This window comes from Scyliorhinus canicula, chromosome 19 (genome assembly GCF_902713615.1).
Source record: "Scyliorhinus canicula chromosome 19, sScyCan1.1, whole genome shotgun sequence".
Classification (NCBI taxonomy): Eukaryota; Metazoa; Chordata; class Chondrichthyes; order Carcharhiniformes; family Scyliorhinidae; genus Scyliorhinus; species Scyliorhinus canicula.
The window spans coordinates 47,905,242-47,926,343 of record NC_052164.1 but is presented as its reverse complement, the minus strand read 5'-3'; the positions used below and the strand labels follow the sequence as shown (position 1 = coordinate 47,926,343).

At 41.1% G+C, this 21,102-nt stretch overlaps 1 protein-coding gene across 17 annotated transcripts in view; it reads right to left on the bottom strand.

The window, feature by feature from the left end:
* Positions 1-21,102, bottom strand: part of tanc2a (tetratricopeptide repeat, ankyrin repeat and coiled-coil containing 2a) — a 1,067,833-nt gene that overhangs the window by 158,666 nt on the left and 888,065 nt on the right. For all 17 annotated transcript variants that reach the window (XM_038778854.1, XM_038778853.1, XM_038778860.1 and 14 more), the window contains 3 exons: positions 12,711-12,942; positions 8,705-8,871; positions 1,122-1,729 (listed from right to left, as the gene is read on the bottom strand). In XM_038778854.1, coding sequence (XP_038634782.1) covers positions 1,122-1,729; positions 8,705-8,871; positions 12,711-12,942 — 1,007 coding nt within the window. The remainder of the gene's footprint in view (positions 1-1,121; positions 1,730-8,704; positions 8,872-12,710; positions 12,943-21,102) is intronic.

Genomic DNA, 21,102 nt, shown 5'->3' with positions numbered 1-21,102 from the left:
AGGGGAGCTGGGCAAACATTAGGAAGTTAGGAATGAAAAGGGCAGTCAAGTGCAATATTTCCATTAAAAGCACAACAAACTTGTGGAAATTAGGGAATGTCACTAAAGAAGATAGTTCTGCACTGAGGTGAACCTTGGTAGCTGTCACCTTCTGAACTGGTAGATTGAAGTTGACTGCTAATTTGTATTTTCCATTACCTACGGCCAGGCTGAACAGGAGGTGGAGAGATGGAAAAAAGCTCGCACATTTCCAATTATTTCAAAAATTGCTCTCTTCCAACAGCTTCTGTTTTTTGTACATAGTCAAATTCTCCATGGGCACTAACTCAAGTTTAAACAATACCGTTCCGATTATCTTTTATACATGATATCATGTACATATAAATCAATATATAAGATATATATATATATATATATATATATATATATGTATATATATATTGGTAATCTGAAATGTGCATCAGAGGAAACCCACCCCCTGAAAATATGAATGCAAATTAATTCTGAATTTAGCTTTTAGCCTCAGGCAGGAACATTTGCTAAAAAAAACAAACAATGGGAACCTATAATCCAACTCTGTTATCCCTGGAACGCAATATATCATTACTGTACCATATCTAAAATAAACAGATTGTGGAAGATGATCATGAATGTATTTCAATACATTCAAATGGCAGAACCAGACAGTTCTTTTACACAAGTATATATAATTGACTGCGGTTTCGAAAAGCAGACAAATTGAGTGCTTCAATGTGGCCACTGAAGTGGAACCGGGTGCAGACTATTGAATTTACATTGTCATGCCGTTCAAACACTATAAGCACTAGAAAATGAATCCAATACTCTTTAAAATAAGATTATCCAAAAACAGATGAACTAAAAGATGCTGTACTGGTATAAATGATGATAGCAGAAATAACCGTATTAGATGCTTGATATTTATAATGTTCCAAGATGCGAGATGGTTTTCTCAGGCAGTCAGGATATAATATTTCCACAAATGTGATCATGTTTCAAGCTTTTTAAAAAAAATATAGATCCAAAGTGTGCACAAGATTTGTTAAATTTCTGGATATTGTCTAGGTTTCACATAAAAAACGAGGTTAGTCGCAATTTCTCACCTGGGATCGCAAAGGAACTTTGTCTTTTCTCCATCCTCTCTCCATATCAGCCATTCTCGAAAGGATGGATGAACAAACATTCGTGTCATATCCCGCCGTTTTATCAGAAACATGGAAAGATTGTCCATCCGCTGTTGAAAGTCTTCCCATTCAAGGCTGCCGTCAATACATCCTGCATTAATTGCCTGATAAAGCTGATCGTCTGTCATAGGATGCAAGGATGCCACGGCCACATTCAGCAGTGGTAGCACACGCTCAAATGATGATTGTGTAGGAAACTTCATGTTGCACTGCAAGAGGTAGACCTCAGCGAGGGAAACGGGTACTACTTTGTAGCTTGAACTCTTAAGCACCAAATACCCTTTTTCAATCAAGTCGAAGGTCAGTTTTAGGTAGAGATATGACCCTTGGCTCAAAGCCTTGAGATGAGTACTGAGTTTGCCAAAGGTTGTGTTGTCCATTTTACCATTGAGAGAGATGTTGTTCTGGATTTCAGGACTGCTGTGGATTCGATGAAGGATGTATGCTTGTAAGTCCTGATCGATTGCCTCATTCACATCCAGTTTGTCCAGATATATCTTATGGAATGGAAGGAGTTTGGCCACTTCCTGTAAAACAAAACATTTTCTTCAGGAAAAAGTAAAACAGCTTGATGGGAGTGATATCACATCAGCAGCACAAGGCTTAAAGATGATTTAGAATTACCATAGCTAAATGGTCTCCATCAATGGCAGAGACATAAACAAACAACGGAGAACAGGGTCGGTAAGACAATACATTTCTCACTAGGAGTCCATGAATATAAAGGAAGACGATCGAACTCGGATGTGAACCCAAATCAAAGCTCAAATATTTTGGATAAATGCAAACGTGCAAGAAGTCAGCAACATGTGCCTTCTATTACAGCCGGTGCAATTAAAAATGTTAATTTTGTCATCTTATGATCTGCTACTGGGAAAATATTGCTGACTTACTGCTAAGTAAATAATGTTCTGCAGCTCACCTGACATCTCTGTGCCAAACTGTCCATTGCTACATCTCATCAACAAGCAAAAAGCCTATTATGGTGACCAACAACATCTGTGAAATCACAGTATAGACACAACTATCACCAAGGGTGGAAAAGAATTGGTTGTGCAAAGAGAAATTCCTACTAGTATTGATTTTAAAAATGTTATTAAGGGACTGTGACTCAATGGTAATATAACTGGATTAGTAATTCAGAGACCTGATTTGGAGACATGAGTTCCAACCCCACATGACAATTGGGGAACTTAAATTCAATGAACAAATACATCTGGAATAAAAAGACACCATAATGGAAGGTACTATAATGATAATTATGAAACTATTGGATTGTTGTAAAAACCCATTGGGTTCCTCAAGTGAACATTCACCAGACTGATTCCTAGAATGGCAGGATTATCATCATTGGGTCAACTGGGTCTGCATTTATCGGGAGAGCATGGGAGTAAGGTGTTGAGATAGAGGACCATCCTTGATGATACTGAATGGTGGAATAGGCTCGAAGGACTGAATGAACTCCTCCTGCACCTATTTTCTACGTTTAATATCTTCGACAGAAGGAAATCTGCTGTCCTTGGCTGATCTAACCTGCATGTGACCTCAGATCCATGCATGTAGCTGACTCTAAACTGTCCTCCAAAATGGTCCAGTAAGCCTTCCCAAGGACAATGAGGCAAAGTCAACAAATGTTGGCCTTGCCATAAATGAATAAGGAATTAATAAAAAGTATCACCTCCCCCTCCTTATTTTTCATAGGCTGCATGGGATCTTTAATGTAGGAAGCATGAATTGGACAAAAATGGGTCGGTCACGAACCCTAGTTGAGATAACAGGACAAACTAGACCGTTAATATTTTCTCAGACTGATTGACTACTTTTTTCTCCTCATTTCTCCACTCTCCCACTTCTCCTTAGGTTTTTTTTAAAAAATACATTTTTATTTGAGTTTTGCAGTTTTACACAAATAATGCAACAGACCCTCAAAATTGTTACAGTACAACATGAATACTTCTCTATATATGAATACAGGAAAAAGACAGGAGAACACCAACATAGTTGGATCAGCTTCATCATTATGCCCGGCACCTCCATTTATACAAGAAAAGATTCCACTGAAAGGACAAGTGGGAAGGTGGGGGTAAAGAGGATAAAGCCATGAAAACATGGCAAAATGGTGCACACCCTCACGTGCAGCCTGTTGAAGCCAGTGTTTCAGATCTTATGGAAAGCCTTGAAGGGGCAAGTCAAACATTATGGACCATGTGCATTTGAGATAGGGTCTCATATTATTCAGAATGCATTTGATTTTGATCGGCGAATACAGGTTTGGAATTGCATTGGGATACATGCCATGATAATTTTATGCCAATTCTGAAATTAAGGAGACTTGTAACTAACCAGGAGCAGAGCATATTCTTCTGTGCTACAAATGCTAGGATATTATACAGCCTTTTTCTATTAGCATACTTATCTTTCTATCTGGGGGCCCCAGAATTAAGAACAAATGATCAAATTCTAATGCCTATCGAATACATTCTTGAGCTCTTTCAGTGCACCAGACCAGTAGGATTTAATTTTGACACAGGACCAACACAATGTGTGTAATCTCCCTCGATTACATTACACTTTTGGCCCAGCAAGGATATGGTAGGGTCAAACCTGTGTCTTAAGCTTGACATGATATGTGAACAATGTAATATTTTAAACTGAGTCTCTTTTGTTCTATTATAGACTGAGATCCTATTGACAATTTCCCATATATTGCCCCAGGTCTCCTCATCAATATTCACCGCTAAGTATTTTTCCCAAGACCAGAGTCTCATATTCAAACAGGATCCAGAACATGAAATGTCATAAAACCTGCTGATTAATTGCTTAGATTCCATGGATATTAGGATTTTTTTCCCACCAGGGAGACATAACCGTTGGAATGCAGAGATGTCTTATTTAGGAAAAGTGTCTGAGTTGCACATGTCTGAAAAAGGAGTAACTCGGGATATCAAAGTGCAGACGTAGTTGCTCAAAAGAGAACAATCAAGCACCACCAAACATATCACCTAGCCTCCAAATACCTTTATCCTTCCAGATACCAAATCCACGGTCTATAAGACCTGGTGGGAAATCAGGATTACTCTGAATGGGGGAAAGAGAGAGCGTGGGTTAAGATCCCCGTTCCAGCTGACAGACCATCCTCCACGCTCTCAACAAAGAGTCCAGAGCCATTCGAGTTGCATTCATTTCGTTCAGGAACGAATGGCTAGGATTCCTGTCATACTCTGTTTCAGCCAATTATACCTCCAACCGGTGCTGTCGCTCCATAATGCAAGTGCAATGACCAAACCCCCAGCATACGCTTTGCAGGTTTCCCACAGGATTGAGGAGCTGAAATTGGAGAGAGAATTGACTGATCAAATTCAGTCTTAAAGTAGATGAGGTAAAGGTATGGGGCTGGATTCTGTTTTTGGGACTATGTATCCACGCCGTCATAAAAACTGTGAACATTCACGCCAGAAAAACTGGCATGAAAGGGCCACATATTCCGAGCCCTGCAGGGGGCGAGCAGGGATCCGGCGTAAAACTAGCAGCTTTTGCTGCAGATACGGGCCCCCGCGCTTCCGGGTCGGAGGCCGCGCATGCGCATGGCGGCGGCCTCGTCATCCTTCGAGAATGAGACAAAAAACACTTGCATGGTGGACTCAGACCGTGGAGCTGGACATTAAAAAGAGATCACACGATCGGCCGCATACCCGACCCTGACCCTCACCCAAACATTGCCCAGCTGCGTATCAGCCCCCCCTGCCCTCCAATCGGCCCGCCCCCGACCAGAGCAGCCGCGGACTGAGTCCGAAGCCGCCATGCTAGTTTCCCAACCAGCAGGAGCATGAGTAGTCCACTCCGTCAAGACTTCGGCCAGTTGGAGACGGAAAATGGCGGGGCGGGCCTCCAGCAATGGCCGCAGGTAGGTGCTGTGTGGTTAGCATTGCTGCCTCAGAGCGCCAGGGACAGGGTTTAATTATGGCATTTGAATACTGCGTGGAGTTTGCACGTTCTCCCTGTATCTGCATGGGTTTCCTCTGGGTGCTCCAGTTCCGTCTCCCACAGCCCAAAGATGGGGTTAGGTGGATTGACCATGCTAAATTGTCCCTTAGTTTCCAAAGATGGGATAGGGCGGAAGAGTGAGCCTAGGCAGGGTCTTTCGGAGTGTCGGTGCAGCCACGTTGAGCCAAAAAGCCTCCTTCTGCACTGAAGGGTTTCTATAGATTATAAAATCAGGGAAATAGTTTGGGGGACCATAGACATTCATCATCAAGTCATTTTCCAAATACAATAGCCCCATAAAAATCACATACTTACCTTCCTTTTCCTTCACAGTTCTGCATAAGGTACATTCCTTCGAGAATGAGACAAAAAATACCTGCTCCACCAATCCCTCTTGAATTTTAGGTGCTCCTTCGCATCTTGAATTAGTGCCTTGCAACGAAGGTATGTCAGCTTTTTCCTTTTTAAGGAAACCACTGTGCCCTGTTGGCATTGCCAAGGGTCGGGGGGGGGGGGGGGGGGGGGGGTTGCATGCCTTGAAAGGGGAGGGGATGTAGCGGTCGGGCCAGCCTTTTAAAATGGTGCCTCAATCTGCGAGGAGCCACTCCTACTGGCGCGTCCAGCTTCCCAGTGCAGGAAATGTTCAAAGCGTGGCCTTGACCGGGAAGAAACTCCCCAAGGTCCAAAGAACGGCTAAGTGCCGTTGAATAGCGGTCTCCATCTAGGCATTGCAGCCGTGGCGAAACACCCCGCCAAACGTGCCCAAAACCACACTTTAAAATTTTAAGCCCAATATCTTTTTTCTCTTCAGAAAATTGTGCACATGCCACATGTTCCAGGGGCAAAGTTTCAAAGTTGCTACTGCCATTGCTTAATCAGCCAAAGAGAATAAAGGATTTTGAGACAAAGGGAAAGAAGGGTGACAATCCAGAGATTTTTCTGCCCCATTTGGGCATGCATCAACACATACCTCCCCCATCTCCAATTATACCACTGGCACCACTGACACATTATAAAGTATTTTTCTAGGATATGAGACCTGCCCGTACCTTTGCAGGAACCAGTTAATGATTCTTTAACCTCAAAATACAAAAATATGCAAAGTCATTAGTTCTCAGGGGATATTCCTCACCAAATGTGAGGTCCAATAGGGCTATCCTTGCAGATTTTCCATCATTACAGCAAGGAGTCTTTTCCCATTAAAAGAGGTAAGATATACCACAATAAGGACGAGTGCTAAATGCCCTTCCTGCATTCTAACCCCTCCCATTAAGACTAAGCAACTCCCCACCTCCCGGCAGTGGTGCTACTCACATTTATCATGATTAAAACAAGAAAACCATAAAGCAGATACTACCATTCTAAATGTATAGATGAGAAGAAAAGACGAATATCTATCATACAGCCTAGTACCATACAACCTGCACAGCGCACTCCTTAACTGGAAGGAGCAGGTTGAAGGGTGTTTTCCACTCAAGACAAATGGAGGACCCTGGTATTCTTAAGGATAAAAGACATTGTAGAACTCAATTACTAAATCAGCCCCATCAGCATGATAAATAACAACACAGAATCAGGAAAGAATTATAATGACAATGTCCAAAATATACAGTGAACGGCAGATTGTTACTCCAAATTATTGTCTTCCAAGGAATTCACAAAGGCCATGGCCTTAAACTGGATTGTCGAACGATTTTACAGGGTTGCCGGATATCACCCTCAGTGTAGCAGGATATAGCAGAGCATTTTGCATCCGACAGGCTTGAGCCATTTTCAAACTTCATTGAAACGCCTGCGTCTCTGTTGTGTCGCTGTCGAGGAATCTTGGAAGAAAAAGACTTTCACTCCATCATACGGCAGGCCCCATCACGTCTAGCTTATTCCAATATTCTTTGGTGATCTCCAAAGTTATGGAAATGCATAATTACGAACCAGGGACACTGATTATTCCTAGGCCTCAAAGACTGGATATTGTACCCTTTCTAACTGAATACACTAAGCTTTGTATCCAGATTAACAAAATGTGGTTGCCAGCTCTTAACAAATTTAATTGGGAGCTTATTCTCTGCTCCTTTTGGCAAACCAACAATCCGGACATTTTTACTTTGGCCTGGGTTTTCCAGATTGTCCAGAAGGGGTGTAGGTTAGGTTGATCTTAGATTAGGATAAATGGTCAGCACAACATTATGGGCCGAAGGGCCTGTACTGTGCTGTATTGTTCTATATATTCCACGAATTGCAAGCGAGCCTCAACCGAGGTAGTTGCATTTTCGACAGTCAGGATTCTCCCCTTTTACTAGGATTCTGCAGTTACGTGAGCACTGATATCCTGCGCTAATATGCCAAGTTTCGTGTCAATGGCTATAATAATATTAGCAGTCAACAGCTGTAATGCCTTTGAAGATGCCGGATTGAGAGCCCAGTCTTGGATTAAGTCGTCATGTTGAGGAGTTGGCTCCACCAGAGTTGCTTCTGACTGCTCACTTTTCTGAGGATTTCACGGCATTTTGTCACCAATGTTTAGCCAGAAAATTTTCAGGGACATGAGTTCCCACTCCAGGATTAGCTAAATTTGGGCTGCGCGAGTGCGATAAATGAGAGGATTAAAGAATGAATAGCACCAGAGCCCATGGAAACACAACTAACCCTGCACTTGAATCATGTGACATCCCCCCACGCCAAGGTGTTTGACTCTTTACTGTTGTACAGTTCCACTGGCACCAGAGGCCCTTTCTTATTTTAGACAATTATTTCATCTTTTATCAGGTGAGAGACAGGACACTAAAGTTTGGCAGGCTATTCAACCAGAGTATCACAGCTGAATTTGCTCATGCCTTCACCATATGTTCACACTTTTACACTTCCAGTGGGAATATGGTGAATTTTACTTTCTCTACGCAGGGTCTCTGGAATAAATTGTAATGCTCCTACTGAAGACCCGATGGCCTTTGGCACTGGATTACCACTCCAGATTCTGTGAAATTATTTCTTATGAAGAAGTCAAAATTCCTCCGCATCCAGTAAATTTTTAGCTTCAACAAATGTCACATGCTACACACAAGACACAATTTGGGCTGCAGCAAAATTCACGATTTAAGCAGATTATTTACTTGTTTACAAGAAAATGGTCTTCCTGCAGTGAGAAAACATACTTGACAGTCCATACCACGTAGGGGATAAGCTAGTCACATAGGTGCAAGTCCAACATTGCAAAGTGTGATGACCTTTATATGCTTTTGTCAGCAGAATGTGCTCTAGTGGCAGATCAGTGCCAGTATCAGTATGCAGTTCTACCAAGAACAAATTTGCAAACACACACACACCCAACATAAAGCATAAAGCTTGCACCCCACTTTTCGCGTCATGTCAATTTGAAAACCATGACTCCTTATTTAACTATAATTGAAACAGGCATCAAAGTCCAAACGTATTAGCTACATTTAACATCTCAGGAAATCAGAAACAATCTTGACAATCTTACACAAAATCTAAGTCCTCCTCCTGTCGTGTAACCATACCTGAAGTGTTGTTCGAACTGTCACTATTAACTTCAGCCATGATGGGAATTTACCAATCATTTTAGTGAGGAAGGACACAATTGTATCCCCGTAATCTGGTTTGTGAAACTCTGCTTCATTCAGGCCATCAATTAAGAGGATATAATCTTCATCTGCGATCTTTCGCTCTGAAAGAGAATAAATATAATTATCAGCAATAACAGTAGCCTTTCATGTACAAAATGGTCAAAGACTCAAAAAACACAGCTTTTTTTTGCAAAGCGTGCATTAAAATTAGTTTTCATTAAACTGAGGAAATATATTGAACTAGTGGGTTTTCGAATTATATTCCTCTGAGGGCAGATCTTGAATAGACTGCGAAAGAGACAGGACACTGAATTATCATGCCTTCCATTTCAATTTGAGGGTTAAATTTGTCTATAATGCTGACTCCTGTAATCTGCAGACTCAGAGACTGAGGATTTTAGATTACTTGAGACCAGGAGTTTCTAGTTGTGGTACCTGCCACCATTTATACATCTTCAAGGAAAGCAGCATCAATAAGATGTTTTATGGATTAGTGCATGCTGTCTATGAAACAGAGTTTCAGCTCAGATTCTAAAACTGCCTACAATCCAATGTAACTGCATTGTAAATATATTGCATCTATCCCCATTCTGGGACTTAGGCTTGAAAATAGAGTAATACCCGCAGCACATGCTATTACTGTGAGAAAACATTCTTTACAAATAGAATAAATAAAACATATTAAAATTTACATAAGTATTCTCTGGGAGGGTAGACAGCTTGGAAGATTTCTGATGACGTGTCAATTGGCGGCTCCGCAGCCCTCAATTGCACAATGCATTCATTCATCAACCATCTTATTTTAGCAAGAGATTACTGACTTTCCATTTAAATATCTGTTCACCGAAGGACACATTTCCTGATGGTAATAGTCGTGAAAAGGAGTAAACGGGCAAAAAAGCAGCCTACAGTGTTTCATCATTGAATTCTATTTGAGCTCCTGGGAATACAAATTGCTAAGGTGCATAGCATAACTTAAATGTTAGCACCTCTCATGGTGCTTTTATGGCTCTCTCTCTTCACCCTTCCCCACACGACTTGATACTCATTCCACTTCCCTCACACCTGTGAAATGTTTTTCACGGTGCTATCTAATCACAATTTGTTGCTGATTCTCATTACAATTTTGCAGAACTCTTGTGGACTGGAAAAAACCTCAAAAATGTTGCAGAATATAGAATCTCTCATGGAGAAATGTCATTCCCGTGCAGTTCACTGCTTGCACACGGTGGACTGTACAAAGACCAGGAGACGGATATTTTTTTAAATTGCAGTTAGAGGGAGGTAGTTAAATCACTGGGTAGCTGCAGAATTTGTAGAAGATCGAAGGTAAACTTTGAGGACTCCTACATTTACTAATTTCTCAATGAACCTCATGCTCAGGGCAAGAAAGTTAACCAGTTATATTGGAGATTTTGTTTTGTCATTATATCATTGTTCCTTCTCAATGTTTTGCTTTTCATATTCCTGGCAAAGTTCCTTTAAGGGATAGGCATCAGGAAATACTGGTTTTAGAGAAAGTGGGAAAAAACTTCTCTTCTACAGTTCTGATTATTCAAGCCTACAAATAGAAAGGGACAATCGTGATGAGCTAAGAAAAACTCAAACAGATCAGTTTAGTATTTGGAAAAACAGTGAGTAGGCTGTTATCACGAATTTCTGTCAGTAAACTCAGGCATAGGTTCATAAATGCTTTGCCACTTGAGACAATGGAGTTTGTGGCCATTTGTGACAATATTTAATGGTAGAAAGTGGTCACAGTGCCTTAATTATTGTAGATGGGAAAATGTATAAAATGCCACAATTTAATTGGAAAGCATTTTACTGAAGTCATCCAAGTTACATTTTAATGGATGAAATGCACTGTCAAGGTTGTTAGATTAGTATAAAGAGAGGCAGCACTTTTCAGTTCTGCAGCTGTTATTTACAGTACAAACTTCTAGCCGAATTAGAGCATGGGTTAATTGCAGGCTAAAGTTGTGTCTGCTGGTGCCAACAATGAGCTTAAATAGAACATTATCCCAGGCTAGAAGATAGAGTGGCATTTCCACTACCCAGACTAGTCATCCAAGTACGTTTGTGGGCGACTAATTCGTCAAGTTATAGATTGAAGTACATCCACAAAGTTGACTCAGTCATTACACATCTTACTTTAGTCCAATTCAAGCTAAATGAAGAATCTTGGAATCCAACAAGGCTGGAATAAGACTCAAGTCTGAGAGAAAGGAGAGTATTCCAATCACTATATTCAACCTGTCTGCATATATCCCTTAGTACTATAATGTTATTTCCTTTACATCTATTTTTCCCCTTACGATTTATTTCTCGATTACATCCTTGCTATAATCGCAGGAGGAAAGCAAGCTAGGCAGCTTGCTCTCACCCACCCAGGAAGGACAGAAAAGAATTCCAGTGTAGAGTCCCGTCTCATTTTCTCCTCCCTTTACAGGCTGGCATCAGATAAATTAGCTGCTAACAGAAACGTGGCTGAGATTGGAAATTACAGAATGAACCTCAGTCTTACCATTCCTAAAGTGCTCCAAAGCACTGTGCCAAAAGAAATTTAACTGCTGGGTCTGAATTTTTCAGATGGTAGGGTCTTGCTTCCCACCATCCAAAGAATCCCTGTGGATTCTGAGTCCCACAGCGTTTCACGCTTGAATAAACATCAAATGGCTGCAGGTGGGATTTCTGACCCCTCACTCAGGAGAACAAAGAAAATTACAGCACAGGAACAGGCCCTTCGGCCCTCCCAGCCTGCGCCGATCCAGATCCTTTATCTAAACCTGTCTCCTATTTTCCAAGGTCTACTTCCATCTGTTCCCGCCCATTCATATACCTGTCTAGATGCGTCTTAAATGATGCTATCGTGCCCGCCTCTACCACCTCCGCTGGTAAAGCGTTCCAGGCACCCACCACCCTCTGCGTAAAAAACTTTCCACGCACATCTCCCTTAAACTTTCCCCCTCTCACCTTGAAATCGTGACCCCTTGTAACTGACACCCCCACTCTTGGGAAAAGCTTGTTGCTATCCACCCTGTCCATACCCCTCATAATTTTGTAGACCTCAATGAGGTCCCCCCTCAACCTCCGTCTTTCCAACGAAAACAATCCTAATCTACTCAACCTTTCTTCATAGCTAGCACCCTCCATACCAGGCAACATCCTGGTGAACCTCCTCTGCACCCTCTCCAAGGCATCCACATCCTTCTGGTAATGTGGCGACCAGAACTGCACGCAGTATTCCAAATGTGGCCGAACCAAAGTCCTATATAACTGTACAAAGTCCTATATAACATGACCTGCCAACTCTTGTACTCAATACCCTGTCCGGAGGAAGTCCACAAAGAGCTGGGGCCAATCTGATTGTCTGGTAGCTTTCCAGTCCCTGCAGTGACAGCGCTGCAGTGGACAGAAGATGAAATGCAGAGGACGTTGGAGCCTAAGTCTGGGCAGCAAAGGCTCAGGCAAGTTCAAGGGGTCCCAGAACAGGGAGGACAGAAAGGATTGGGAAGGGGGGGTAGCGGGGTGGAGGGGACATCAGGGTCTTGGGGGAAGAGGCCCGTCTTGGGGTGCGATGTCTGGCTTCAGAAGGGGGCTTCTGATAGAGGTGCCTCATCTCATCCCACCTCACCTCGTCCAGGATGTAATGGTTCTTTTTCAGGCTTCTCTCACAAGAGTTGAATCCTCCCACCAGCCTAGAAATTCAGGCTTTGCTGCAAACGGTCCTTTGGCCACTGAAGGGCCTCAACTGGGGCAAGGGCGGACTTCCCATCCAAGGCTTTGCCCATGAAAGTGTAAAATCGCTCTGTGGTCAGAGTGGGCTGGAACCAGAGGGAATGCCATCCCTTCAATTTCACACACCCCTGCCAGTGGGAAATTGTAAATTTCTGGTCCTAATTTCTAGAACTTTACTCCTAGTCAACAAAATTTGACCTACCTTTGCGCAGGTTGTCAAGTGGTTCCAGAACTCCTCTTCTAAATGATGCCATAGGATCTTGAACGCAGGAGCGCAAGCTGAGCATACTTTGTAAATGTGGTTCCCGAAGCAGCTGCTCCCTATATGCAACTAGTTGGGGAGATCGACAAAGCAGCGCTGCCACATTGTGTACAAACTCTGGAACTAAGCACGTGTAGGCATTGTCTGCCTGGCAGTAATGGTAGGCTACCACCTGGAAAGAGAAGTTTAATGAGTAGTTTCATCTTTTTTGTTTCCTAGTTGACGATAAAACCACCTATACAGGCAAAGTAGAAAGCAAACACTTGATCTGATCACACTTTATTCTTGAGAAAAATTAAAGTTTAACAAAAGGCTGCAGAACAATAAGCAAAACTAATTACAGCTATTCACACAATTTGACACTGCATTGGGCACAAAACTATAAGAGTGTTTACACAAGCATATCTTTGTCTTTAGTTTTTGATATTTTTCTCTGAAATTCTGCTTCAAGTTTCATCATTTCGCATATCTCATTTTCTGCGTGACGAAAGGTCTACTACAAATTATCATAAATAGAATGGATACTGTTAAAACTGGTCTCTGATGAGCCAGATACAAATGTCAAAGGCCAATTTTTCAACAGTGTAAAGATTGACACAATTGTAATGGACCTCTGGCTCGGTTTTAAGCAACACATTAAATATACTACAACTTATAGGTATCGTGTTGGAGGTCCCAGCATCGATCAAAGTGCATTGAGGTGTGAAAGAAAAATGGGCAATTTGTATTGTGGATGTCATCTACCGGGACCTGGAATGAGGCTATTTAGACTCATTTTACTAAACACCTCTTAACAACTGTCAGGAAAGAAAAGGGAATCTATTATGCAACTGCCTGTGCTGGATTCAAACCCAGATCTAATAGATGAGAAATCAGTGTGGCTCAATTCTCAGTAGCTGTATATGTGATTAATGAAGAGGTGAAGCATTTTTCAGTTTTGAAGTATCTTTATAAGACAAGAGAGAGGGGAGTGGGTGGGGGAAGAGAGAGTGGGAGAGAAAGACAAGGGCAGGGAGAAAAAGGGAGGGGAAAGGGAAACTCTGAGCGGTAGAGGGAAGAGAGATGACAAGGTAAATTGAACAGGTGGAGCTCCAAAAAATTTGAACAGACCTGGTGCTAATGGAATGGAAAATTATTGTGATCACTTCAATCAGAGGAGATTGCCAAGATAGAGAGAGGCAAAGGCAAGGCGATGTGAAAATGACAACAAAAATTGTCAAGTCAACTTGTTAGCTACTCAAGTGGTGAGGAATTTGGGGACGTTATGGTGGTGGGGACAAGGGCTGCAATGATTTGGTAGAATTGTAACTCATGAGATTTGATGTGGAAAACCAATTCGGACAATATTACAGGAATTGAGACAACCAAAAGTGCTTGTACAATCAACATTTTTCAAGAGAATTATCCTATCTACTACCTATCTTAAAGAAACAAATGACAATTGACAGCTGGCTACTGTTAAATAATACAACAATGCATCCCATTGTTCCACGTTTTATTTTTCCCAAACTGGGAAGATTTTGCTGCATGACTTCAAAGAGACCCTTAGAAAATGTTCTTAGAAAATTACATTTTGAATATGAAGAAATATTTTATTGATCCAAATAAGTGGAGATCAAAATCAAACTTTTAACAATGGCATTTGTCTGTAGTGTAACTATCCTTTTCATCTTACTACTGTGCTGGTCTATCACAATGACTAATCTAAAGTCAGCCATGATTTTCAGCTCTTGTCTGCAATTCAGGGATAAAAGTAAAAGATTAATCTGTACAGAGCAACATGCATAAAATCGATCCAGGCATACTGTCAGAACAGCTAATAGGTGTTTGAATTGATGAGAAGGGCGCTGTAAGACTGAGGATTGTGGGTTTCCTCAGAGCATTTGTTTCTATGCAGCTTGTTTGATACTTGTTTGTTACTTTTGGGATCAGGATTTTTCTCGTGAATTCTAAACTGAAGAAATCAGCTCCACAAGATCTCTCTTTTATTCAGAATAGAAACAAGATTTCCTCAGTCTGTACTGAAAATCAAAATGATTGTCTAAAAATTTGAAGTTATTTTATTTTAGGCAATGAACAATAAAACACAAAGACAGCAGTTTATGGTGATTCAGTTCATATTCAAATTGACAAAGAACAGGTAGCACTCTGTTGGTGTACTCTCTAACATGTCAGCAGGTGGTGTCTAAGAGAGTTGTTTGCCAATTTTACTCTATTGTCGATCAAGAAAACAACGTGAGCCAGCAAATCTATATTTTATCAGTCAACAATACAATACAATATGTAGCACATCACACACTGCTCGACAATTAACCCGTGTTTCATTAATATAAATGCTTGCAAGAGGCAGAGAATATGACTTCGAAAATGGCCTGTAGAAACAGGGGTTTCATTGATGTAACATGGTTTCTCCCCTCATTCACTAACATTGATACAGAATATGATCTAAATAAAGCCTGTCAATTCTTTTGAGGGTGAAAGTCTCACCAGCAAGAACAGCTTTAAAAAATAAAATATAGTTAGCAAAAATTAGTGTCATACAGCACACTCTTGCGACCAGTTGCCTATGTATGTATATAAATCAAACCAGATTAAACGAGTTTGAATTGGTCTTAGAACTCCACGTGCGTACCCAGTGTTTCTCTCCTGCAAAGCTATCACAATTAGTATCATCATTCTTCACTGTACATATTTCCCCACTTCTCAGATGCTTTCTTTGTGTAAATAGTGAGTGGTATCAATCACCATAGCATGAGGGAAGTGAAATGTCAGTAACATCAGAACCTTAAGTACAAGCTGTGTTGGTGTTTCAAAAGGGATTTACTAATTTAGAGAAATACTGTACTACTCAAACCTTTGTGGTAGATTTATTAATTAAAATTAGAAATTTTAGGAATAGAAAAGCTACTTGTATGTGTCTGGTGGGGAGTGAGGGTGCTGTTTTCAGAGCATCCTGAAAAGTGGAATATGATGTTTCACTGATGAATTTCATGTTTAAGTTGTGAAGGGAGGACATGGGTAAGAGTGAGAGCGCAAGAGAGAGACAAATTCTCACTCTTTAATAGTTATCATTCAACAATGATAGAATAGCACAGGAGTCTGCTAATCCATCAGGACTGCATCAGGTTCTTTCAAAGATTAACCCAGTTAGTCTAACTTGCAGTCCTTTCCCCATATCCCTGTAATTATTTCCCCTTTGAATATTTATACATTTACTTTTTGAGAGCTGTTTTGAATCTATATTCAACACCCTATCAGGCAATGCATTCCAAATTTTAACTGTGTATAAACAATTTTCCTTTGTCACCTTTGAATCCTTTGCTAAACAACTTAAATAGTTATTAACATTCAGCCATTGGAAACACTCTCTATTTAAATTGTTCAGTTTGGAATTCTCTATTGTGAGAATTAGAATGTTTATATTTTCTAATCAGAAAACAAATAGGATAACATTTAAAAGGCTTTGGTGCTTATCCTTTTAGCTTCATCTCATTTCTCCCTTTTCAGTTTACAAAATATTTTTTTTTTAAATTTTACTTCAATAAAGTCTCTGAAATTTGTCCTCCAGCTTTTTTTAAGTGGTTTTGAAAAACAACTTAAATATGTTTTGTTACAGGCAGAGTTGGAAACCCTGACAGACGCAGGGAGAATGTACAAACTACAGACCGACAGTCACCCAAGGTCAGAATGGAACCTGAATCCTTGATGTTGTGAGGCAGCAGTGCTAGCCACTGTGCTGCTCATGAGGAACATATTTTTATGCAGCGAGTAGTTAGAATGCACTGCCCGAAGGGATGGAGGCTGTCAAAAGGAAATTAGAGGACTTTAGAGAAAAAGTTTGCACTGCTACAGGGAAGGAGGGGAGAATGGGACTAGCTAAACCGCTCTTGCAGAGACCTGGCACAGATTCAATGGGACGAACATCCTCTTTCTGTGCTGTAACCCTTGTATTATTTTTGAACATTGTCAACTACAATATCCTCATGGGCAGCACAGTGGTTAGCACTGTTGTCTCACAGCGCCAGGGACTAGGATTCAATTCCAACCTTGGGTGACTGTGAAGTTTGTACATTCTCCCCGTGTCTGTGTGGGTTTCGTCTGGAAGCTCTGGTTTCCTCGCACAGTCCAAAGGCGTGCAGGGTAGTCTTCCCACCCCTCAGAACAGTTTTTACTTATGAATGCCTCAATGGCCTTGTTCTACTGCATTTCACTTTGGTTCTTAAACTCAAGCTTACTGTACCACCTCACTCTTCATTCCCTGATCATTAATGGCAATAGCTTTCAGTTGCATCAGCTCATTTTTTGGAATACCTTCCTTCGTCTTTGTTTCTTCACTACCCAGTTTTAATGTCTCATATATTTTTGCCCATGCTTTAAGTCAACTCTCCTAACTCTATAAATGTGCATAATCTGTTTCTCTTCTGCGAAATACCTTGGGATTCTTCCCATACTCAGGGCACAAAAAGAAAAGGTTATTAGGCTGTCACACATGCGCATCTATTGGTGGATTGTGGAAGTTAATTCATAACCTTTGGTTTCTATCCTCATTGTTATTATTCCCAAAATATTTTTTGTACTTTACAAACTGGACTGATAGGCAGGGGTTGCCTAGTTCTTTACTGCCCAGTAGGATACAAAGCAAGTGACTTTAGTAAGATGCTTCTCGTAGGATGTCCGTGTCACTTGCTGTCCGATCACGAGTGACTGATGTTTAATAATGTAAACAAAAAATATTCTGCATGAAGGCCAATTTAGATTTAGACTCCCTTTCAAAATGGTTTTCCATTATTAACCTTTACCAACAGATAATTAGATGTTGAAATTACATTATGGATTGATTAATTTCTGAAATAAAAATGTCTTCAAGCATTTCATGGAAACTATTAAATAAAGCAACATTTATTCTGTTCCCTATTTTTAAACTTAGATGAGTCATCAAACTAATTTTAAATTAGGCCATTCATAACTGTGAACTGTGAAATATTACCAAATTCAAAGAGTAAAATTTCCATTGAGTGTTTAAAAATAATAAAGGGTGGGATTTACCGACCACCCCATCACATGTTTTTCGGTGGTGGCGGTGATCTGTCAAATGGGATCGACCTACCCCGCCATTGTCAACGGGATTTCCCGGTGACGGCACCCCTCACCGCTGGGAAACCCGTGCGCCAGTGGTGGGACCAGAATTTCCCAGCAGTGTGAACAGCCAGTAAATCCCACCCCAAATGTGTAAATATGGTCATTAATAACTGGCATTGTTTGCAGAAAAGTGTAATGCCTTTAACATATTAAAGTGTCTTCAGAAAAATCACAAGAGTTGGAAAAAGCTGAAGTTTGGTTGGAGATTTTGGCTTTATGGAGTGTTTTGAATAAAGGAGGACAGACCGGGGTACAAATTATTCCTGGATACAGGATGTTCAGGAGAGATAAGGAAGGAGAAGGAGGGTTGGAAATATTATTTAGGTAGGAAGAACATAACATTGCTGGAAAGAGAGGCCCAGAGGGGTCTACTTGGCTATGGCTAAGAAACAATAAAGGTTCCATGAGATTGGCCAATGCACTATAGAAACCACTAAATTATTGGGAACATTGTACCCAAATAAATGTGGAAGAAAATTGCAGGAAAGTGCAAAAATTAAAGAGTAGTTTTAACGGGGGACTTCAAAGAGGGTAGTGTCGGGAGTTCACGGGGCTATTTTGGAAGAGGAGAAGGCACCACTGGAAGGGGCCAAAGCATAATGGGAGGAAGAGTTGGGAGAGGGTATGAAGGAGGGGTTCCGGTGTGAGATCCTCCGGAGTGTGAATGCCTCCACCTCGTGCACGAGGTTGGGGCTGATACAGCTGAAGGTGGTATATAGAGCACACCTCACAAGGGCGAGGATGAGCCGGCTCTTTGAGGGGGTAGATGTGTGTGAACATTGTCGGGGGGGGCGCAAATCACATTCGTATGTTTTGGTCCTGTCCAAAGCTGGATGTTTACTGGAAGGAGGTTTTTAGGGTAATCTCTAAAGTGGTGCACGTGAAACTGGACCCAGGCCCACAGGAGCCCATATTCAGGGTGTCGGACCAGCCGGGGTTGGAAACGGCAGATGTTGTAGCCTTCGCCTCGTTGATTGCCCAAAGGTGGATCCTGTTGGGATGGAGAGCAACCTCTCCACCCTGTGCCCTGGCGTGGCGGGGGGACCTGTTGGAATTTTTGACTCTCGAGAATGTTAAGTTTAAACAGAGGGGAAGGATGGATGGATTCTACAATTCATGAGTGTTATTCATTTTGCACTTTCAAGAATTAGATAACATCGAACATTAGTGGGGAGGGGGGGAACTGTATTTGTTAATGGTGACAATGGGTGGATTCCTGATTTCTTTTTGTTATTTGTTTATGTTAACATGGGGGCAGTTGTTTGGGGGTTATAGGAGGATGGGATTGTTGTTGTTGACTGGGGATTGACATTATGATCGTTATTGTTTATTGTTGGTGGGTGCAAATTTTGGACCCACCAAAAGGTGGCATTATTGGCACTGGTTTTTTGAAATGAGATAGGCCAAGTGGATCATGTGTCAGCTTAAGGGACAGTGATCATTGTAGCATAAGTTTTAGGTTGGCTATGGATAAGGATCCAGAGTAATCCAAAACAAGAATAATTGACTGGGACAAGCCAACTTCAATGGCGTGAGAAAGGATCTGGCCCAGATAAATTTTAATCAAAATTGTCAGACAAACCTGCAACTGAACACTTCCTTTAAAGAGATAGTTTGGGTACAGTCAAGGTACATTCCCATTAGGGGGGCAGGGAGGACAAACAAATCCGCAGCTCACTATTTATCTATTTCACCATTCAGGGAAATAATGCAGAAAAGGGGTGCATATGATATATGTCAGATAGATAATATAATCGATTATCACACTCATTGTAAAAGAGGGGAATAAAACAGAACAAAGAAGCAAAAGGAGAGTATGACAAGAGACTAGCAGCTAACATTAAAGGGAATCCAAAAGTCTTCTACAGCTGAACAAATGGTTAAATGGTGATAAAAGGAATGGGATCCAAAAGGGATTTGTGTTGCAACAGGTTGAGGAGCTAAATGAGTACTTTGCAACTGGCTTTACCATGGAAGAGGATGCTGCTCATGTCATGGTAAAAGCGGATGTAGAGGAATTGGATGGGTTTAAAGTTGGTAAGGAGGAGGTATTTGATAATCTGTCTGTATTTAAATTTGATAAACCACCAGGGCCAAGTAAGATGTGATCAAGAATAATGAGGAAGGATGGAAATTGCAGAGGAACTGGCCATAATTTTCCAATCCTTCTTAGATACAGGTGGTGCCAGAGGACTAGAGAATTGCAAGTGGTATCCTCTTTCTAAGAGGGTGTAAGGATAAGCACAGTAATTATAAACCCAATTATAGACCAGTCAGTTTAACCTTGATGGTGAAGATGTTTTTGAAATAACAAGGGGTAAAATTAATAGTTACAGAGGAAAATGTGGGTTAATTAAGGAATGCCAGCAGATTTGTTAGGGGAAAATAGTGTTCAACTAACTTGCTTGAATTTTTGATTAGGGTAATGCAGCTTATGTGGTGTATATGGATTTCAAAAAGGCTTTTGATAAAGTGCCACACAACAGTCATATGAGCAAAGTTGGAATCATGGAATATAAGGGCAGTAACAACATGGATACAAAATTGACTGAGTGACAGGAAACACAGAAGTCATTTTTCGGAATTAAAGATTTATAGAAGTGTCCCACAGGTTACAACTGCATACGTGAGCCTATGCTTTAAAGATAGGGGTAGATAGTGTAAAAGCAAGGAAATCATGATAAACCTGTATGAAACATTGGTTTCGGCGTCAACTGGAGCATTGCGTCCACTTCTGGACACCACACATTTGGAAGGGTGTAACGGCTTTAGAGAGGGTGCAGAAAAAGCAAAATCCCAGGAATTACTCCAGTGATGGAGAATTTTAGAAAAAGAGATAGACTGGAGAAGATGGGGTTGTTCTCCTTGGAGAAGGGAAGGTTGGGAAGAGATATAACAGGGGTATTCAAAATCATGAGGGATCTGGGCAACGGCTCCCACTGGAGAAAAGATCGAGACCCAGAGACAATGATTTGAAGTAATTGGAAAAAGAAGCTATGGCAACATGAGAAAAAAGATTTTACATGGCAGGTTATTTAGTATCTGGAATGCATTGAGAGGGTGGTGGAAACAGATTCAATCATGGCTTTCACAAGAGAATTAGATTATCTAATGAGGAAAAATTTGGAGGCTATAGCAAAAAGGCAATAGACTGGAAGTTCGTGAATTACTCTTGTGGTGACCTGGCACAGAT